At 51.2% G+C, this 17083-nt stretch overlaps 1 protein-coding gene across 1 annotated transcript in view; it reads right to left on the bottom strand.

Annotated features, from left to right (window-relative positions):
• Positions 1-17083, bottom strand: part of SCTR (secretin receptor) — a 203622-nt gene that overhangs the window by 161650 nt on the left and 24889 nt on the right. Inside the window, exons 2-4 of the mRNA XM_073551893.1 lie at positions 15234-15348; positions 10341-10448; positions 9485-9588 (exon numbers count right to left, since the gene is read on the bottom strand). Coding sequence (XP_073407994.1) covers positions 9485-9588; positions 10341-10448; positions 15234-15348 — 327 coding nt within the window. The remainder of the gene's footprint in view (positions 1-9484; positions 9589-10340; positions 10449-15233; positions 15349-17083) is intronic.

A 17083-nucleotide genomic window follows, 5' to 3' on the forward strand; every position in this document is an offset into this window, starting at 1 on the left:
CCCAGCGGATCTGCACGCAGCATCGGCTTAACACCTCCCTTGCCGAACACCACAGGTGGCGTCATGAACTATTCATTTAATCAATTACATTCCACCATTTCAATTTCTCTCTTTACATTGGGCGCCCAGGGCCACGGACCGGGTCACTGCTGCTGTGACACATCCCGCTGACACCGACCCGGTACCGAGTACCCCACAGACCTGGGAGGGCGACCCAACTTTGGCGTCACGAATAGGATTACGGAGCCCGGTAACCCCCCGGGTCCTGTGTACCATAGACTGTGTTTGTGTAAAAGACTGTGTTGGCGCCAATTGCCGCCATTGCCGCGCCACTTGGCGCAAGCGAGAAACCAAAGAGGCAGGCCGTCATGGGCGGAGCCCCTCAGAAAGCGAGAAGCAGCGAAGCCCTGCGCGGGAAGAGGAAAAAGCGCGCGAGAAGTGTGAGGAGCTGAGGCCTACAGCCCGGAGCATCGGGCCTGCGAAGCCGGTAAGCTCACCCAACCCCCGGCCCTGGCTAACGTTAACTAGGGGGGAAGAGAATGTCCGCGCCACACAGCAATGCCGCCAACCCCTCCGCGCCTCAAGGAGTAGCGCCCACCGCAGCGGTTCCCATAATGCCGCTGTCTATGCCCTACATACCAGGAGCGGCCAGGCTACCACAGTACTCGGGTGAGTCCCATACCCTGAGTGAATTTAAAGAGAGACTGTGCAGTTTGTTTCAAGTATACCCCCTGTCTGAAAGCCAGAAAGTGAACATCCTTATTGGACAACTGACAGGGGCAGCACAGAGAGAGGTGAAAGCCTGGCAGGACACTGATAAAGAGACTGTTAAAAAGATTCTAGCCAAGCTGAGAAGCACCTTTGACACCCGCCCTGCAGCTGAAATCAAGATGCGATTCTTTGGATGCAAACAGAAGGCGCAGGACAGTATAAGGGACTATGCTCTCAACCTGCAGGAGGCGCTGCGAGCAGTTAAGCGAGTTGATCCTGACAGTGTGAAGGAGGAAGATAAACTGTTAAAGGAGTGTGGCGCCCCTGAGGCTCAGTCGCCACAGAGGTACTGCACCTTCTCCTAAGGTGTAGTGCCCCACCATCCAGGTAAGGTGGGAACTCCCTGCCACACTCCAACACCTGCATCCCACACACAGGATAGTTCAGCAGAACCACACTGTAGCTTTAGGCTCAGGGTGTAGCAAAGCACCTTTCGTGGATCCTTGCTTCGTAACACGAGATGTGCTGGGAGGTGGGTGGAGTTAGTATAAAAAGAAGGGGAAAAATAGGATTACAGGTCAGTCTGACAGGAGGTCAGTCGGGAAGGAAGTCACTCAGACAGGAGTGAGGATCCCTGGAAGAAGGGATGGAGGAAGGAGTGCTGCAGCTGCCTCAGTGACCTGAGCCAGCTGGCACGGGAAAGAGAGAGAGACGTAGAACTGTAATCTGCATTTCCATAAGAGAGAGAAAGACAAGCACGGAATGAAGTGGAGAGAGAACAGAGAGGAGGAGTGTGTTGGATAGGAACCCTGCCTATAGGTTCGCAGCGCAAGGCCGGGGCCCGGTCCCCGAGGTTGTATGGACACTTATGGTTCTGCAGCAGACACCGGTGGAGTAGTTGGCTGTACATGCACTACTCCCAACCAAGACTGGGGACACAACAGCGAAACGGATAGAGAGTCGGAATTCAGGAGAAGGGAGTCCCCGAAGCAGGCTACAGCTGTCTGTCGTACAAGTGAGAGAGTTGTTAGGAACATCTGACAGGAGGAACTTCAGAGTAACCACGGTACTGGACCTCTTCACATTAAAAGGCGCAATAGAGGAGTCGTTCAGGAAGGCACATATTGGCTGGGTGCTGGCGGGGAGAGTCTTATCTTGCCTGGAGGTTGGCTGGGCCTCTGCCACGGAGGACACAGTACCGAAGCGGGCACCTGTGTGCACTACGAACTGTGAGTAAAGCTTTGAAACTGCAAGCTCTGGTGTCCTCCATTCATTCCCGCATCAGCACCGCTACATCTGGGTATCAACATCGACACCATCCTGTGCCCTACTCCTCCATCGCACCTGTACACTGCCCTGGGGTTACAGCTCTACCTGTGAGGAGCTATACCATCTAAGCTGCAATATACCATCAGCCCCAGAGGATCTGCAAGCAGCGTTGGCTAACACCTTATTTGCCAAATACCACGGGTGGCGTCACAAACTTTACATTACAAACAAACATCACTGCCATTGATATTGGGGCCCAGGGCCAAAGACCGGGTCACCGCTGCTGTGACACATCATCCCCCTGACACCGGCCCGGTACTGAGTACCCCACAGCCCTGGGTCAAGCCGGCGAGAGCGACCCAGGAGCAGTTCATTGAAGGACTCCTATCCAGTACACACAGAGGACAGTTGCGCATCATAACCCTGCAAAATCCTGATCTGGACTTTGCTGATTTTACGGACAGGGCTAATCGGGTCCTGCAGGAACCAACTGTCAGCCGTCCAGCGCCCCCTAAGCGCCAAGCGATCACCTACCACCAGGAAGCAACATCTTTCCCTTCCATCCCTGTGGAGGCTGATGCACAGACTCTGGACAAAAATCCAACTGAGGAGCAGCGTCTACAGGTCCAGGAGTTGACCAAAGGAATGGCTGCACTTACTAAAACTGTGCAGTCCCTGCAAGTGTCCTCCAAAGAGAAGATCCAGCTGGCTTCCAGTCCAGAGGATGTTCCGTGGCTCCGGAGGAGGAGAGCCCTGCCACTCCGAGGGAGGAACAACGACCGCTATGACCAGGACGGACGTCCCATCTGTCGTCGCTGCTACAAGGCAGGTCATCTTGCAAGATTCTGTCCTTTAAACGAACAACCCCTGGGGCAGAGGGCCAACCCCCAGGAGTAGGATCCCCAGGCCCAAGGAACTGGAGAGCCAAGTATGTTGGAGGGAGACCGATTCTCCCTGTGGTGATTGACGGCATCCCCATGAACGCTTTGCTGGACACTGGCTCCCAGGTGACCACTATGCCCTATATCCTTTACAAGCGGTATTGGGCTGATTCTGAACTTACCCGTGGCCCAACTGATGAACTGACAGTAGTTGCCAGTAATGGTCAGTCTTTGCCGCAGATTGGATGTAAAGAGATTACTGTTAAAGTGGGTCGGGTAGAGCTAAAATCTCAAGGTCTGAGAGGTGTTGATATTGATCGATGTGAAGGTAATCCCATGATGACTCTTGTTACAAATGTAATTGAAAACTGTCTGTCCGAGGTTATTGTCTTGTTGCAATAGGTGGCTGAGACTGCTGGTTCCAGTGAACAACGAGTCCTGCAGAAGGAGATCAGAGCTCTCATGCAAAGACAACAGGTAGAACTCTCTGGCGGAGAAATTGGCAGCGTCAGAGTGAGTGATGCTTTCCCCATTGCAATACCCCCCAGATGTGAATTGTTGGTTTGGTGTCGGGCAGCCATAGGCCTCAGAGGGAAGGATTACCAGGCATTGGTAGAACCAGTATACTCTGATAGCAGGCCCACTGTCCTGACAGCCAGAGGGGTGGTTGATGTACGAAAAGGGAGAGTACCTGTATGCCTTTTGAATTGTGGGGAGGAGGAGGCTACAATACCTCGGTACGCCACAGTTGCTAAGCTGCTCACTGTTAATAACAACTCTTTGCAGGCAGCAGAGCCCTTGGTCTCATCCGACCAGGTGGAGGACAATGGCTCTGTGAAGCAGATGGAAGAGTGGTGCCAGCAACTGCAGGTGGGGACTGACTCTACACCTTCATACCAGAAAAATGGGGTTTACAGAATGACACAAGAGTATGAGCAGGTATTCAGCAAACACCCACTAGATTTTGGGCAGGCAAAAGGGGTTCAACATCATATCCCCACAGGAGACCATCCACCCATAAAAGCTAAGAGTATGTTGAGAGAGATGAAGGAAGCTGGGGTTATCAGAGACAGTTGTAGCCCCTGGGCAGCTCCAATAGTGTTTGTAAAGAAAAAGGATGGTACCATGACAATGTGTGTTGATTACAGGAAAATTAACAGCATTACACATAAAGATGCCTACCCATTACCCAGAATTGAAGAGTCCTTAGCTGCACTTAAAACTGCTAACTACTTTTCCACCTTGGATCTCACTAGTGGGTATTGGCAGGTTCCCGTGGCACAGGCAGATAAGGAGAAAACAGCATTTACCACCCCAATGGGTCTCTGTGAGTTCAACTATATGCCATTCGGGCTCTGCACCGCCCCAGGAACATTTCAACGGCTGATGGAGTGCTGCCTCCTGGGACACATGAACTTTGAGACAGTCCTGTTGTACCTTGATGATGTCATTGTTTTCTCCAAGACGTTTGAGGACCATCTGGAACACCTGGCTGAAGTGTTTGAAGCTTTGTCCAATTTTGGCCTGAAGGTGAAGCCTTCCAATTGTCACCTCCTGAAGCCCAAGGTACAGTACCTTGGTCATGTAGTGGGTGCAGAAGGTGTGGCACCAGATCCGGACAAAGTCACAGTCATCCGGGACTGGCCGAAGCCCAGTAGCCTCCATGAAGTACGCCAATTTCTTGGACTGGTAGGTTACTACCGAAGATTCATCAAAGGCTTCACTGAAATAGCCACTCCTATGCAAAATCTTCTGGTGGGGCAGTCTAAGAAAGCCAAACAGAAGAACTCCACATTTGAATGGACTGAGGAGCTGGAGAGATCCTTCACCCGACTGAAGATGGCTCTCACAGGAGATGAAGCTCTGGCCTACCTAGATTATGAGAAGCCCTTTGTGTTGTATACTGATGCCAGCAACGTGGGACTGGGAGCAGTACTGTCACAGGTACAGAATGGAAAAGAAAGAGTGATCTCCTACGCCAGCTGGAAGCTTCGTCCCACTGAAAGGAACCCTGACAACTACAGTTCCTTCAAGTTGGAGTTCCTTGCCATAGTCTGGGCTGTCACTGAAAGGTTCAAGCATTACCTAGTTTCAGCCAAGTTTACTATCTTCATGGACAACAATCCGTTGACCCACTTGGAAACTGCGAAACTAGGTGCACTGGAGCAGCGGTGGATGGCTCGGCTGTCTAACTATGAATTCACCATCAAGTACAGAGCAGGGCACAAGAATGCCAATGCTGATGCGCTGTCCAGAATGACTAATCTGCCAGATGCAGGAGAAGACCCTGAGGCTCTTGAGGAAATAGAGTTGCCTCCCTTCCACCGGCCACTTGCGGCCTAACGTGCTCAAGGGGTGAGAAACAGAAGGTCTGGCTTGAAAGAGGTCACCCTAAATCCATTGCCCCATCATGACTGGGCAGAAACTCAGGATGATGACCCCGCAGTCCGCCTGGTGAAGGAGCTACTGTCACAAGCGGACTCACGCCCAGAGTCGGATGCTCTGGAAGAAACCCAGCAGTTGTGGAAAGAAAGAGGTCGGCTGTTCATCTATGAAGGAAAGCTGTGTCGGAGGAGTATCAATGGCCCCACTCATGAGCTGGTCTGGCAGGTAGTAGTCCCAAAGAGAGAGGCATCAATGGTCTTTGAAGCATACCACAATGGAGCTGGACACTTCGGATGGAAGAAGTTGGAAGCATTGCTCCGGGAGAGATTCTACTGGGCTGGTATGAGGAAAGCCATTGAGAGGTGGTGCCGGGAATGTGGACAATGTAACCTGCGCAGAAAGGATCGAAACAGCCAGAGAGCTCCTCTGCAGCCAATAGTAACCAAACAGCCACTCGAGTTGGTAGCCCTGGACCATGTGAAGATGGTCCCAAGCCGGTCGGGCTACATCTATGCTCTTACCATCGTGGACCACTACTCAAGATTCCTGGTAGTTGTGCCTTTCAAAGATCAAACAGCCAGGACAGCAACCAGAGCATTCTAACAGCACTTCTGTAGACCACATGGATATCCTGAGCAAGTGCTTACAGATCAAGGTCCAGCTTTTGAGGCAGAAGTGTTCCAGGAATTCTGTAACATGTATGGTTGTAAGAAGATCCGGACAACCCCTTATCATCCACAGACCAATGGCATGTGTGATAAGATGAACCAGGTAGTGATTGACCTACTGAAGACATTGCCTTTGGAGGAGAGAAATCTGTGGCCAGAAAAATTGCCAGATCTGGTAGACCTCTACAACCATATTCCAGTGAACTCCACCAACTGTACCCCAGCGTACCTGATGAGAGCGAAGCCAGGTAAACTGCCTATTGATTTGGACATGGGAGTCCTGACACCTGAAGTAACGTCACCAGATGCTGACTGGGACACAGAGAGGCAGCAACAGTACAGAAGAGTACTGTGTGTGTGGAGAAGAGTCTAGCTCAGGCAAGACAAAAACAAGAGAGGAACTACAATCAGCATGCACCTGCAGTTCCCTTGTCACCAGGAGAACAAGTCCTAAAGAGGAAAAGGAGGATGCATAAATTGGATGACCAATGGGAAGCTGAACCCTACCCCATTCTACCCTCAAACTTCGACAATACCAAGGTGTGCCTTATTAGTAAAGATGGAGGAGAAACCTCAGCAGCCGTATCGAGGGATCATTTGAAATTATGCCCTGACCAGTTAAGAGAAAGAATGGAAGAACAAGATAACATCCAACCCATAGAAGAAGAAAAGGTCAGCACTATACTTGGAGAATTCCCTGCAAATTAGACTAAAGTAAATGATGCAATAGTGGTGCCAGTGTTGACATTTCCCCAACTGGTAGTACAAGAAGACGTTGCTCAAGAAAATCCTGAGGATCAGGAAAATCAGGCAGCAGATGCCACACCAGCAGTGGAGCCAGAGAACCCTCGCCCTGCCAGTGGTGAACCTGTTATGCCTATGGTGAGTCTAAGAGTCCATAGGAGAATACTACCCAGTTTACCCACACCAGAGTCACGCAGGTCTACCCGTACTACACAAGGTATACCGCCCATCAGATATCGTATATAGATAAATAAATGTAAATGTTAAAATTGTATATATATATATATATATATATATATATATATATATATATATATACTGTATATATATATATGTAACTGTTCTCAAGTTTTGTGCCTACAGGTAACCTGTAAGAGTTTCATCTGAATTTTCCAGTTTTTTACCTTGTTTCATGTACACTGAACCACAGGACTGTGTGTGGTCAAAAACTTTCTTTGTAATTAGTTCACCATTTGCCCAGGAATGGACCATGGATATTGATGCTTGGACTTGTCATCATAGGACTGTTTTTGGAGCTTGTGGTTTTTGTATATTTTTCATTTTTCAAAATCTTGTACAATTATATTTGTTATATGTTATTCATGTTTTCTTTTATCAGCCCAGGAGTGCTGACTTGCACTAGGGGGGAATGTGGCGCCCCCAGGAGTATGGCCACCACAATGGCATTGCCTTCCTCTAGGGAGGGTGATGTCATGCCTGGAAGCAAGGAAGGGTCTCTCTTGCAGTTAACCTACTCATGCAACACAGTTCCACTCCAGGCCAGCAGTGGGGACTCTGAACCGGGATTAAGGGGAGGAGTGCTCTCTGGGGGCCGAGAGGAAGGAGTGGTCAGTTAGTCTGAGGAGGGTGAAGTGTGCAGACGTGTGGAAGAAGCGCGGAGATCGAGCAGAGAGGAAAGGCTCATCTCCAGTGAGAGCGAATGAAATGGAGCCTGGTCTCCACGGTTGTATGGATGCTAATGATCCTGCAACAGACACCAGAGGAGTAGGAGGCTGTAAATGCCCTACCCCCATCTAAAACTCGGAGGCACAACAGCACAGAGTGAGCCAAGAGTGGAATAGCGGCTACAGCTGTCTGCCATACGAGGAGTGAGAGTAGAAGAGCATTGAGAGGAACTTCAGTGTAACTCAGTACTAGGAGTACTTCACTCAAATAAGCGCTAGGAAGGAGACTGCACAGCCCATCTGCTGAGAGAGAATCCCTGAGTTGCTTCCAGGCTAGCCTGCTCCGGTACCATCTGTAATCAGGACCCTGGACTGCATTTATCAAGTAAAGGTACAGAAATTGCACCCCGCTGTGTCATTGTCTGCTTCCTACCCTTCCGGCACTGCTACATCCCCGTGCCAACCACATCTACACTGCCCTGGGACTACAGCTTCACCTGTGGGAAGCTTTTACATCTTCGCTGCACCATACCATCAGTCCCAGCGGATCTGAACGCAGCGTCAGCTTAACACCTACCTTGCCGAGCACCACAGGTGGCGTCACAAACTATTCATTTAATCAATTACATTCCACCATTTCAACTTCCCTTTTTACATTGGGCGCCCAGGGCCACGGACCGGGTCACTGCTGCTGTGACACATCCCGCTGACACAGGCCCGGTACCGAGTACCCCACAGCCCTGGGAGGGCGACCCACCCCGACCCACCCCGACCCACCCCCACGGCTCTTCTCCTGAGACGCCCCTACGTCTCTTCTCCTGAGACGCCCCTATGTCTCTTCTCCTGAGACGCCCCTATGTCTCTTCTCCTGAGACGCCCCCACGGCTCTTCTCCTGAGACGCCCCCACGGCTCTTCTCCTGAGACGCCCCTATATCTCTTCTCCTGAGACGCCCCCACGTCTCTTCTCCTGAGACGCCCCCACGTCTCTTCTCCTGAGACGCCCCCACGGCTCTTCTCCTGAGACTCCCCTATATCTCTTCTCCTGAGACGCCCCTATGTCTCTTCTCCTGAGACGCCCCTATGTCTCTTCTCCTGAGACGCCCCCACGGCTCTTCTGAGACGCCCCCACGGCTCTTCTGAGACGCCCCCACGGCTCTTCTCCTGAGATGCCCCTATATCTCTTCTCCTGAGACGCCCCCACGTCTTTTCTCCTGAGACGCCCCTATGTCTCTTCTCCTGAGACACCCCACGGCTCTTTTCATGAGATGCTCACATGGCTCCTTTCCTATGATGCGGAGAAGGCATGTACTGGTCTCTAGAAATCTTGTGTAGATTGAGACTCATTTTTCTATACAGGGCCATCGGCTCGAGTCAGGATTTCTTTCTGCCCCATTCCCTTTACACGATGGTACTAGGCAGGGCGTCCCCTCTCCACCAGGGTCTTTGCTCTCGCTATAGAACCTCCTGTAGAATTTATAAGATCCAATCTCAACATTATGGGATCCCAAAGTGACAGCCCAGCCTAGAACTGATCCTGTCACTCTCTACAGACCCCATGCATCTTCCTGAATTATTAGCAGATCTCCGTCCATGGCCTTAACAGTACCGCGGAGTTTAGGCACTGACCAGACAGACCTTTTCAGTGGGACAAGCTTTGTCCTTGCTCTTGGCAGTGGTTTAACCTTCCATTACAGAAATATATTACACATTAATTATGAAGAACTGGAGTCATGAGACCTTGTGCTGATTTCTCAGCAGACGTCTCCTGGCCGGAGGGACAGCGGAGGCTACAATGCCGCAATCCATAGTCTGCGCTGTAACAAGTCTACTTATTTCACCATGAAATATCTGAGAGCTTCAAGTGTCTACGGTGAAAAAAAGCTCGAGTTCAGGCCGATGCAGGAGAGTCCCAGCACTCACCACATCCTCGTACTCAGTGTCGTTGATGTCATACTGACAGGCTACGTCCACCGGGGGGAAAGTCGTCGACCAGCCGCTCTCAGTGCAGTTTCGATTCACAGTGCCTGATATAAAGCATAATATACAGGACAATCACTAATGGCAGCCAGCAGCGCACACACATACAACAGCCAAGTATCAGCCCCTCAACAACATCAGTGAAGCTGGCACAGGAAGCCCCAGGTTGTCCTCTATGGCCCCAGGTCGTCCTCTATGGCCCCAGGTCATCCTCTATGGCCTCAGGTCACCCTCTATGGTGGCCCCAGGTCACCCTCTATGGTGGCCGCAGGTCGTCCTCTATGGCCCCAGGTCGTCCTCTATGGTGGCCCCAGGTCGCCCTCTATGGCCCCAGGTCGCCCTCTATGGTGGCCCCAGGTCGCCCTCTATGGCCCCAGGTCGCCCTCTATGGCACCAAGTCGTCCTCTATGGTGGCCCCAGGTCGCCCTCTATGGCCTCAGGTCGCCCTCTATGGCCCCAGGTCGCCCTCTATGGTGGCCCCAGGTCGCCCTCTATGGCCTCAGGTCGCCCTCTATGGCCCCAGGTCGCCCTCTATGGTGGCCCCAGGTCACCCTCTATGGCCCCAGGTCGTCCTCTATGGTGGCCGCAGGTCGCCCTCTATGGCCCCAGGTCGTCCTCTGTGGCCCCAGGTTGTCCTCTATGGTGGCCCCAGGTCGTCCTCTATGTCCCCAGGTCGTCCTCTATGGTGGCCTCAGGTCATCCTCTATGGCATTACCCCCTCTGGTAAGAGCATTGATGTCCATGCTTTATACACGTATGTGCCACTTATGGGCCAGGGCCGTGTACGTGCTGCACTCACCTGTGATGCCTGTAATGAGCTGCAGGACCTCCGGACACGGGAGAGAGACGGTGTGACCAGCGAGTGTCGGTGGCCAACAACTGAGGTTGTCCCACATCCCTGCGCAGCCTGCAAAACGAGCAAAGCCAGTGTGATGGAATAGATGGAAGTCCAGTCCGTGCCGCGTGGACTCACAGAAGGAGAAGTGGTGGATGATGGAGATCATTACCTTTATTGGAGCATAATTCTGACCTGGTGGGGATATCTGAGACCTGGCCGGACGAGAGCCGTGAGCGGGCGCATAATTTACAGGGCTATAGTCTGATCAGGAATGACCGTACAAATAAGCGAGGGGGAGGGGGGCGTCTTTATGTAAAATCATTAAAACCCATCCTGCGTGATAATATATATGAATCTAATGAGAATGTAGAGTCGCTGTGGGGGGAGATAAGGGGAGGGGGAAATAATAAATTACTGATAGGGGTTTGTTATAAGTCTCCAAAAATAATGGAAGCAGCAGAGAATATCCTCATCAAGCAAATAGATGAAGCAGCGACAGCAGACTGTGCGGCCGGGACTATCGCTCTTCTCTGTAGCCTGCCGGTTCTGGATCACAGCCCTGTCTCCGGCCCGGCGGTCGGTGATGACGTGTGACGGCTCCCCATGATGGCAGCGCCTTATCACTGTGTCCTCATTGTGACCCTATGGTGCTTGGTGTATAGATTGTGGTTACGTATATCGCCTATAATCGGTCCCTGCATGTCCCTTGGGCATAATCCAGGGTGGACCGCATATATAATAGTAACTTTTTGTGTAAAGACTTTTGTGTAAACTTTCCCTGAGTCTTAGGGACCCGTGAATCATTGGACATATAAAGGAGCGTTTACTATTCTGGTCAAAAAAGAGAATAATAATAATCTTTATTTTTATATAGCGCTAACATATTCCGCAGCGCTTTACAGCCTGCACACATCATCATCGCTGTCCCCAATGGGGCTCACAATCTACATTCCCCATCAGTAAGTCTTTGGAGATAGATATGTATTTGGAATTATTAGCTATGATCTAGGACATCACATCTATACCTATATTTCTAGCACTTCCCGTCTCTGTTGTTAGATTTGGATCTCTACGCACAGTCCCCATCACGGCTCATGATGGCAGAGTCTGCGCCTGCGCCATATTCTGCAGATGTCGCCACCACTTACCTACGTTTGTTTCCCTCTTTAGTACTGAGGCATTTTTTGTGCTTGTGTGAGGCCACGCTAGGATATTGTGGACTGATACTGTTAGGCGTCATGTTTGGGTTTTTCGGCGTACTTTGCTTCTGCGTACTATAATGTTATTCTGCGACCGTGTGCGCATGCGCAGTCCGACTGTTTCATGCTGGCTATCGCGACTTCAGCGTCATTGGTCGTCATGGTTACGCTATGTCAGGTAACGCGACTCTATGACTGGATATTGATTCGCGCATGCGCACTCTGACTGCTTTACATCAATAGCTGTTTCTTAGCGTCCTTGGTTGGCATGACGACCTCAGCGCGTGCGCACTATGGGAATGGGGGTGATATTTGCTCCTACGCCAGACACAGCAACTGGGATGGAGGTGAACGCCGCAGTAATGCATAGCGCTCTCGCGCCCTCACAGCTGGTGCACACTTATCTACTATATAATCGTCTAATTCTGTCTGTCTGTAACGGAAATCCCGTGGCGCTGATTGGTTGCGCATTTGAACGGGGGGGGATAGACTGTAGAACACCTGATGCTTTAGAATCGGACCACCATCTAGTTGTATTATAAAAAAGGCCTGGCTCAGTTATGCATCATCAACGCCCCTGATGAAGGCACCTGCTGTGGGAACGCGGGCGGCCTGACCTCCCATGGAGCGCACGTAGCACTTTATTCTGTCCTCATGGCCTTTTCACCACCGGGACGGCTCCGGCTCATTGCGTGGAGTGACGGTGTCACCGGCCTCCTGCACGATGTAGGTGCTGTGTATTAGCTGCATTATTGCTGTGCATATACCTCTCCTTCTCTGGGGTTTATGCTGCTGCAGCAGCTCTTTGCTTAGGACTGCATGTATGATTCCGTGTGATCCCCTTTCTTATGGGTTTACCCCTGTATGCCAGGGATGGACCCCTGTATGCCAGGGATGGACCCCTGTATGCCAGCGATGGACCCCAGTATGCCAGGGATGGACCCCTGTACGCCAGTGATGGACCCCTGTACGCCAGTGATGGACCCCTGTATGCCAGGGATGGACCCCTGTACGCCAGTGATGGACCCCTGTATGCCAGTGATGGACCCCTGTATGCCAGTGATAGACCCCTGTATGCCAGGGATGGGCCCCTGTATGCCAGTGATGGGCCCCTGTATGCCAGTGATGGACCCCTGTACGCCAGGGATGGACCCCTGTACGCCAGTGATGGACCACTGTACGCCAGTGATGGACCCCAGTACGCCAGTGATGGACCCCTGTACGCCAGTGATGGACCCCTGTATGCCAGGGATGGACCCCTGTATGCCAGTGATGGACCCCTGTATGCCAGTGATGGACCCCTGTATGCCAGGGATGGACCCCTGTATGCCAGAGATGGACCCCTGTATGCCAGGGATGGACCCCTGTATGCCAGAGATGGACCCCTGTATGCCAGGGATGGACCCCTGTATGCCAGAGATGGACCCCTGTACGCCAGTGATGGACCCCTGTATGCCAGAGATGGACCCCTGTATGCCAGGGATGGACCCCTGTATGCCAGGGATGGACCCCTGTATGCCAGAGATGGACCCCTGTATGCCAGGGATGGACCCCTGTATGCCAGAGATGGACCCCTGTATGCCAGTGATGGACCCCTGTATGCCAGAGATGGACCCCTGTATGCCAGAGATGGACCCCTGTATGCCAGTGATGGACCCCTGTATGCCAGAGATGGACCCCTGTATGCCAGGGATGGACCCCTGTATGCCAGAGATGGACCCCTGTATGCCAGGGATGGACCCCTGTATGCCAGTGATGGACCCCTGTACGCCAGGGATGGACCCCTGTATGCCAGTGATGGACCCCTGTACGCCAGTGATGGACCCCTGTACGCCAGTGATGGACCCCTGTATGCCAGAGATGGACCCCTGTATGCCAGGGATGGACCCCTGTATGCCAGTGATGGACCCCTGTATGCCAGAGATGGACCCCTGTATGCCAGAGATGGACCCCTGTATGCCAGTGATGGACCCCTGTACGCCAGTGATGGACCCCTGTATGCCAGTGATGGACCCCTGTACGCCAGTGATGGACCCCTGTATGCCAGAGATGGACCCCTGTATGCCAGAGATGGACCCCTGTATGCCAGTGATGGACCCCTGTATGCCAGTGATGGACCCCTGTATGCCAGAGATGGACCCCTGTATGCCAGGGATGGACCCCTGTATGCCAGAGATGGACCCGTGTATGCCAGGGATGGACCCCTGTATGCCAGGGATGGACCCCTGTATGCCAGGGATGGACCCCTGTATGCCAGGGATGGACCCGTGTATGCCAGTGATGGACCCCTGTATGCCAGGGATGGACCCGTGTATGCCAGGGATGGACCCCTGTACGCCAGTGATGGACCCCTGTATGCCAGAGATGGACCCCTGTATGCCAGAGATGGACCCCTGTATGCCAGTGATGGACCCCTGTATGCCAGAGATGGACCCCTGTATGCCAGTGATGGACCCCTGTATGCCAGTGATGGACCCGTGTATGCCAGGGATGGACCCCTGTATGCCAGAGATGGACCCCTGTATGCCAGAGATGGACCCCTGTATGCCAGTGATGGACCCCTGTATGCCAGAGATGGACCCCTGTATGCCAGGGATGGACCCCTGTATGCCAGTGATGGACCCCTGTATGCCAGTGATGGACCCCTGTAATGCCAGTGATGGACCCCTGTATGCCAGTGATGGACCCCTGTATGCCAGGGATGGATTGGTTTTCTCTCTGGGACCTGAAGATCGTTGTGAATATTGTTGAGTGCTACCTGTGCTTCAGGGTCCGGGGCTTCACCATCACTGCTCAGTGCTTTTGTCTCTTTGCCTACTTGGCTTCTTAGTTGGTTTTCGTCTTTTCTTTGCCTCTGGGTGAATCAATATTGTATTTTTGATATAATAATTTGCTCAGGTTGATCCCAAACATTGTGTATATGTTTTTCTTTCCATATCGTGGCTTATACACATGGTGGATCCCTGTTGCTGTATTGAAGTGGTGCCGCTTATCTCTATACATTTGGGTATTTCTATGCGGCTGGACGCTCCGGTCTGAGCGCCGGGGGTTGATGAGACTCGGGCGAGTTTCTCGCATCGCACACACAAGTGTGATCCCAGCCTGACAGCTAGCCATGGTCTAAGCCCTGAAACGGATCTAAGAGTAACAGCATCTGATCCTCCCACCTCGGTCTCCAAGACTTCTCTCATGCTGAGCCAGTTCTCTGGAATGCACTACTCCGGAAGATCTGATTAATACCAAGTACCCCAAATTTTTAATCATTCTTTAAAAACGCTCCCCTTTAGACCGGCTGATCACCTACTGTAACTTTCTCCTGTTCCCTCTTCTGCCATATCTCCACATCCTCCATGTATCCGATAGGTGACTGTATATACAGATCCCGGCTGGAGACTTTATACCATGGGCCCATTTATGATGACGACCGTACAGGACGAGCTCTCGCTACCTTCTGCGCCCCCCTATTTCCTTTTAGATGGCAGCACTCGCGCAGCAGGACCCTCACTTCCCCTGTAACTGGTGAACGGTGTGTTACCGTGTGACGGCCCCATTGCCTGTATATGTCTTATATTGTACAGCGCTGCTAATATGTTTGCGCTACAAAAATAATAGTATTATTATTAACTCAACATGGTTATTAGAAGCTGCAACTCACCTTCAGGCAGCCAGGGGGCAGCAGAGACATTGAGCTGAGATAGAGAGTCTGCACACATCTCCTGCGCCTTCATCATTACCCCCAGCAGATCGCACAGCAGGTGAGCGCCCCCTACCTGTGGGGGCAAAAACTGCATGAGACCAAGACACTATATACAAGTCACACACAGGGAATTGCCGGGAGAACCGGAGGAGAGGGGCGAAATAAGGATATATATCTCTCTCATCCCCCTCTATATACAGACACTCACTATCCCCCTCTATATACAGACACTCACTATCCCCCTCTATATACAGACACTATCCCCCTCTATATACAGACACTATCCCCCTCTATATACAGACACTCACTATCCCCCTCTATATACAGACACTCACTATCCCCCTCTACAAACAGACACTCACTATCTCCCTCTATATACAGACACTATCCCCCTCTATATACACTCACTATCCCCCTCTATATACAGACACTCACTATATCCCCCTCTATATACAGACACTCACTATCCCCCTCTATATACAGACACTCACTATCCCCCTCTATATACAGACACTCACTATCCCCCTCTATATACAGACACTCACTATCCCCCCTCTATATACAGACACTCACTATCCCCCTCTATATACAGACACTCACTATCCCCCTCTATATACAGACACTCACTATCCCCCTCTATATACAGACACTCACTATCCCCCTCTATATACAGACACTCACTACCCCCCTCTACATACAGACACTCACTATCTCCCTCTATATACAGACACTATCCCCCTCTATATACAGACACTATCCCCCTCTATATACAGACACTCACTATCCCCCTCTATATACAGACACTCACTATCCCCCTCTATATAGAGACACTATCCCCCTCTATATACAGACACTCACTATCCCCCTCTATATACAGACACTCACTATATCCCCCTCTATATACAGACACTCACTATCCCCCTCTATATACAGACACTCACTATCCCCCTCTATATAGAGACACTATCCCCCTCTATATACAGACACTCACTATCCCCCTCTATATACAGACACTCACTATATCCCCCTCTATATACAGACACTCACTATCCCCCTCTATATACAGACACTCACTATCCCCCCTCTATATACAGACACTCACTATCCCCCTCTATATACAGACACTCACTATCCCCCTCTATATACAGACACTCACTATCCCCCTCTATATAGAGACACTATCCCCCTCTATATACAGACACTCACTATCCCCCTCTATATACAGACACTCACTATCCCCCTCTATATACAGACACTCACTATCCCCCTCTATATACAGACACTCACTATCCCCCTCTATATACAGACTCTCACTATCCCCCTCTATATACAGACACTCACTATCCCCCTCTATATACAGACACTCACTATCCCCCTCTATATAGACACTATCCCCCTCTATATACAGACACTCACTATCCCCCTCTATATACAGACACTATCCCCCTCTATATACAGACACTCACTATCCCCCCTCTATATACAGACACTCACTATCCCCCCTCTATATACAGACACTCACTATCCCCCTCTATATACAGACACTCACTATCCCCCCTCTATATACAGACACTCACTATCCCCCTCTATATACAGACACTCACTATCCCCCTCTATATACAGACACTCACTATCCCCCCTCTATATACAGACACTCACTATCCCCCTCTATATACAGACACTCACTATCCCCCTCTATATACAGACACTCACTATCCCCCCTCTATATACAGACACTCACTATCCCCCTCTATATACAGACACTCACTATCCCCCTCTATATACACTCACTATCCCCCTCTATATAC

This window comes from Dendrobates tinctorius, unplaced genomic scaffold (genome assembly GCF_039654945.1).
Source record: "Dendrobates tinctorius isolate UK_male_01 unplaced genomic scaffold, ASM3965494v1 ptg000182l, whole genome shotgun sequence".
NCBI classification, from domain to species: Eukaryota; Metazoa; Chordata; class Amphibia; order Anura; family Dendrobatidae; genus Dendrobates; species Dendrobates tinctorius.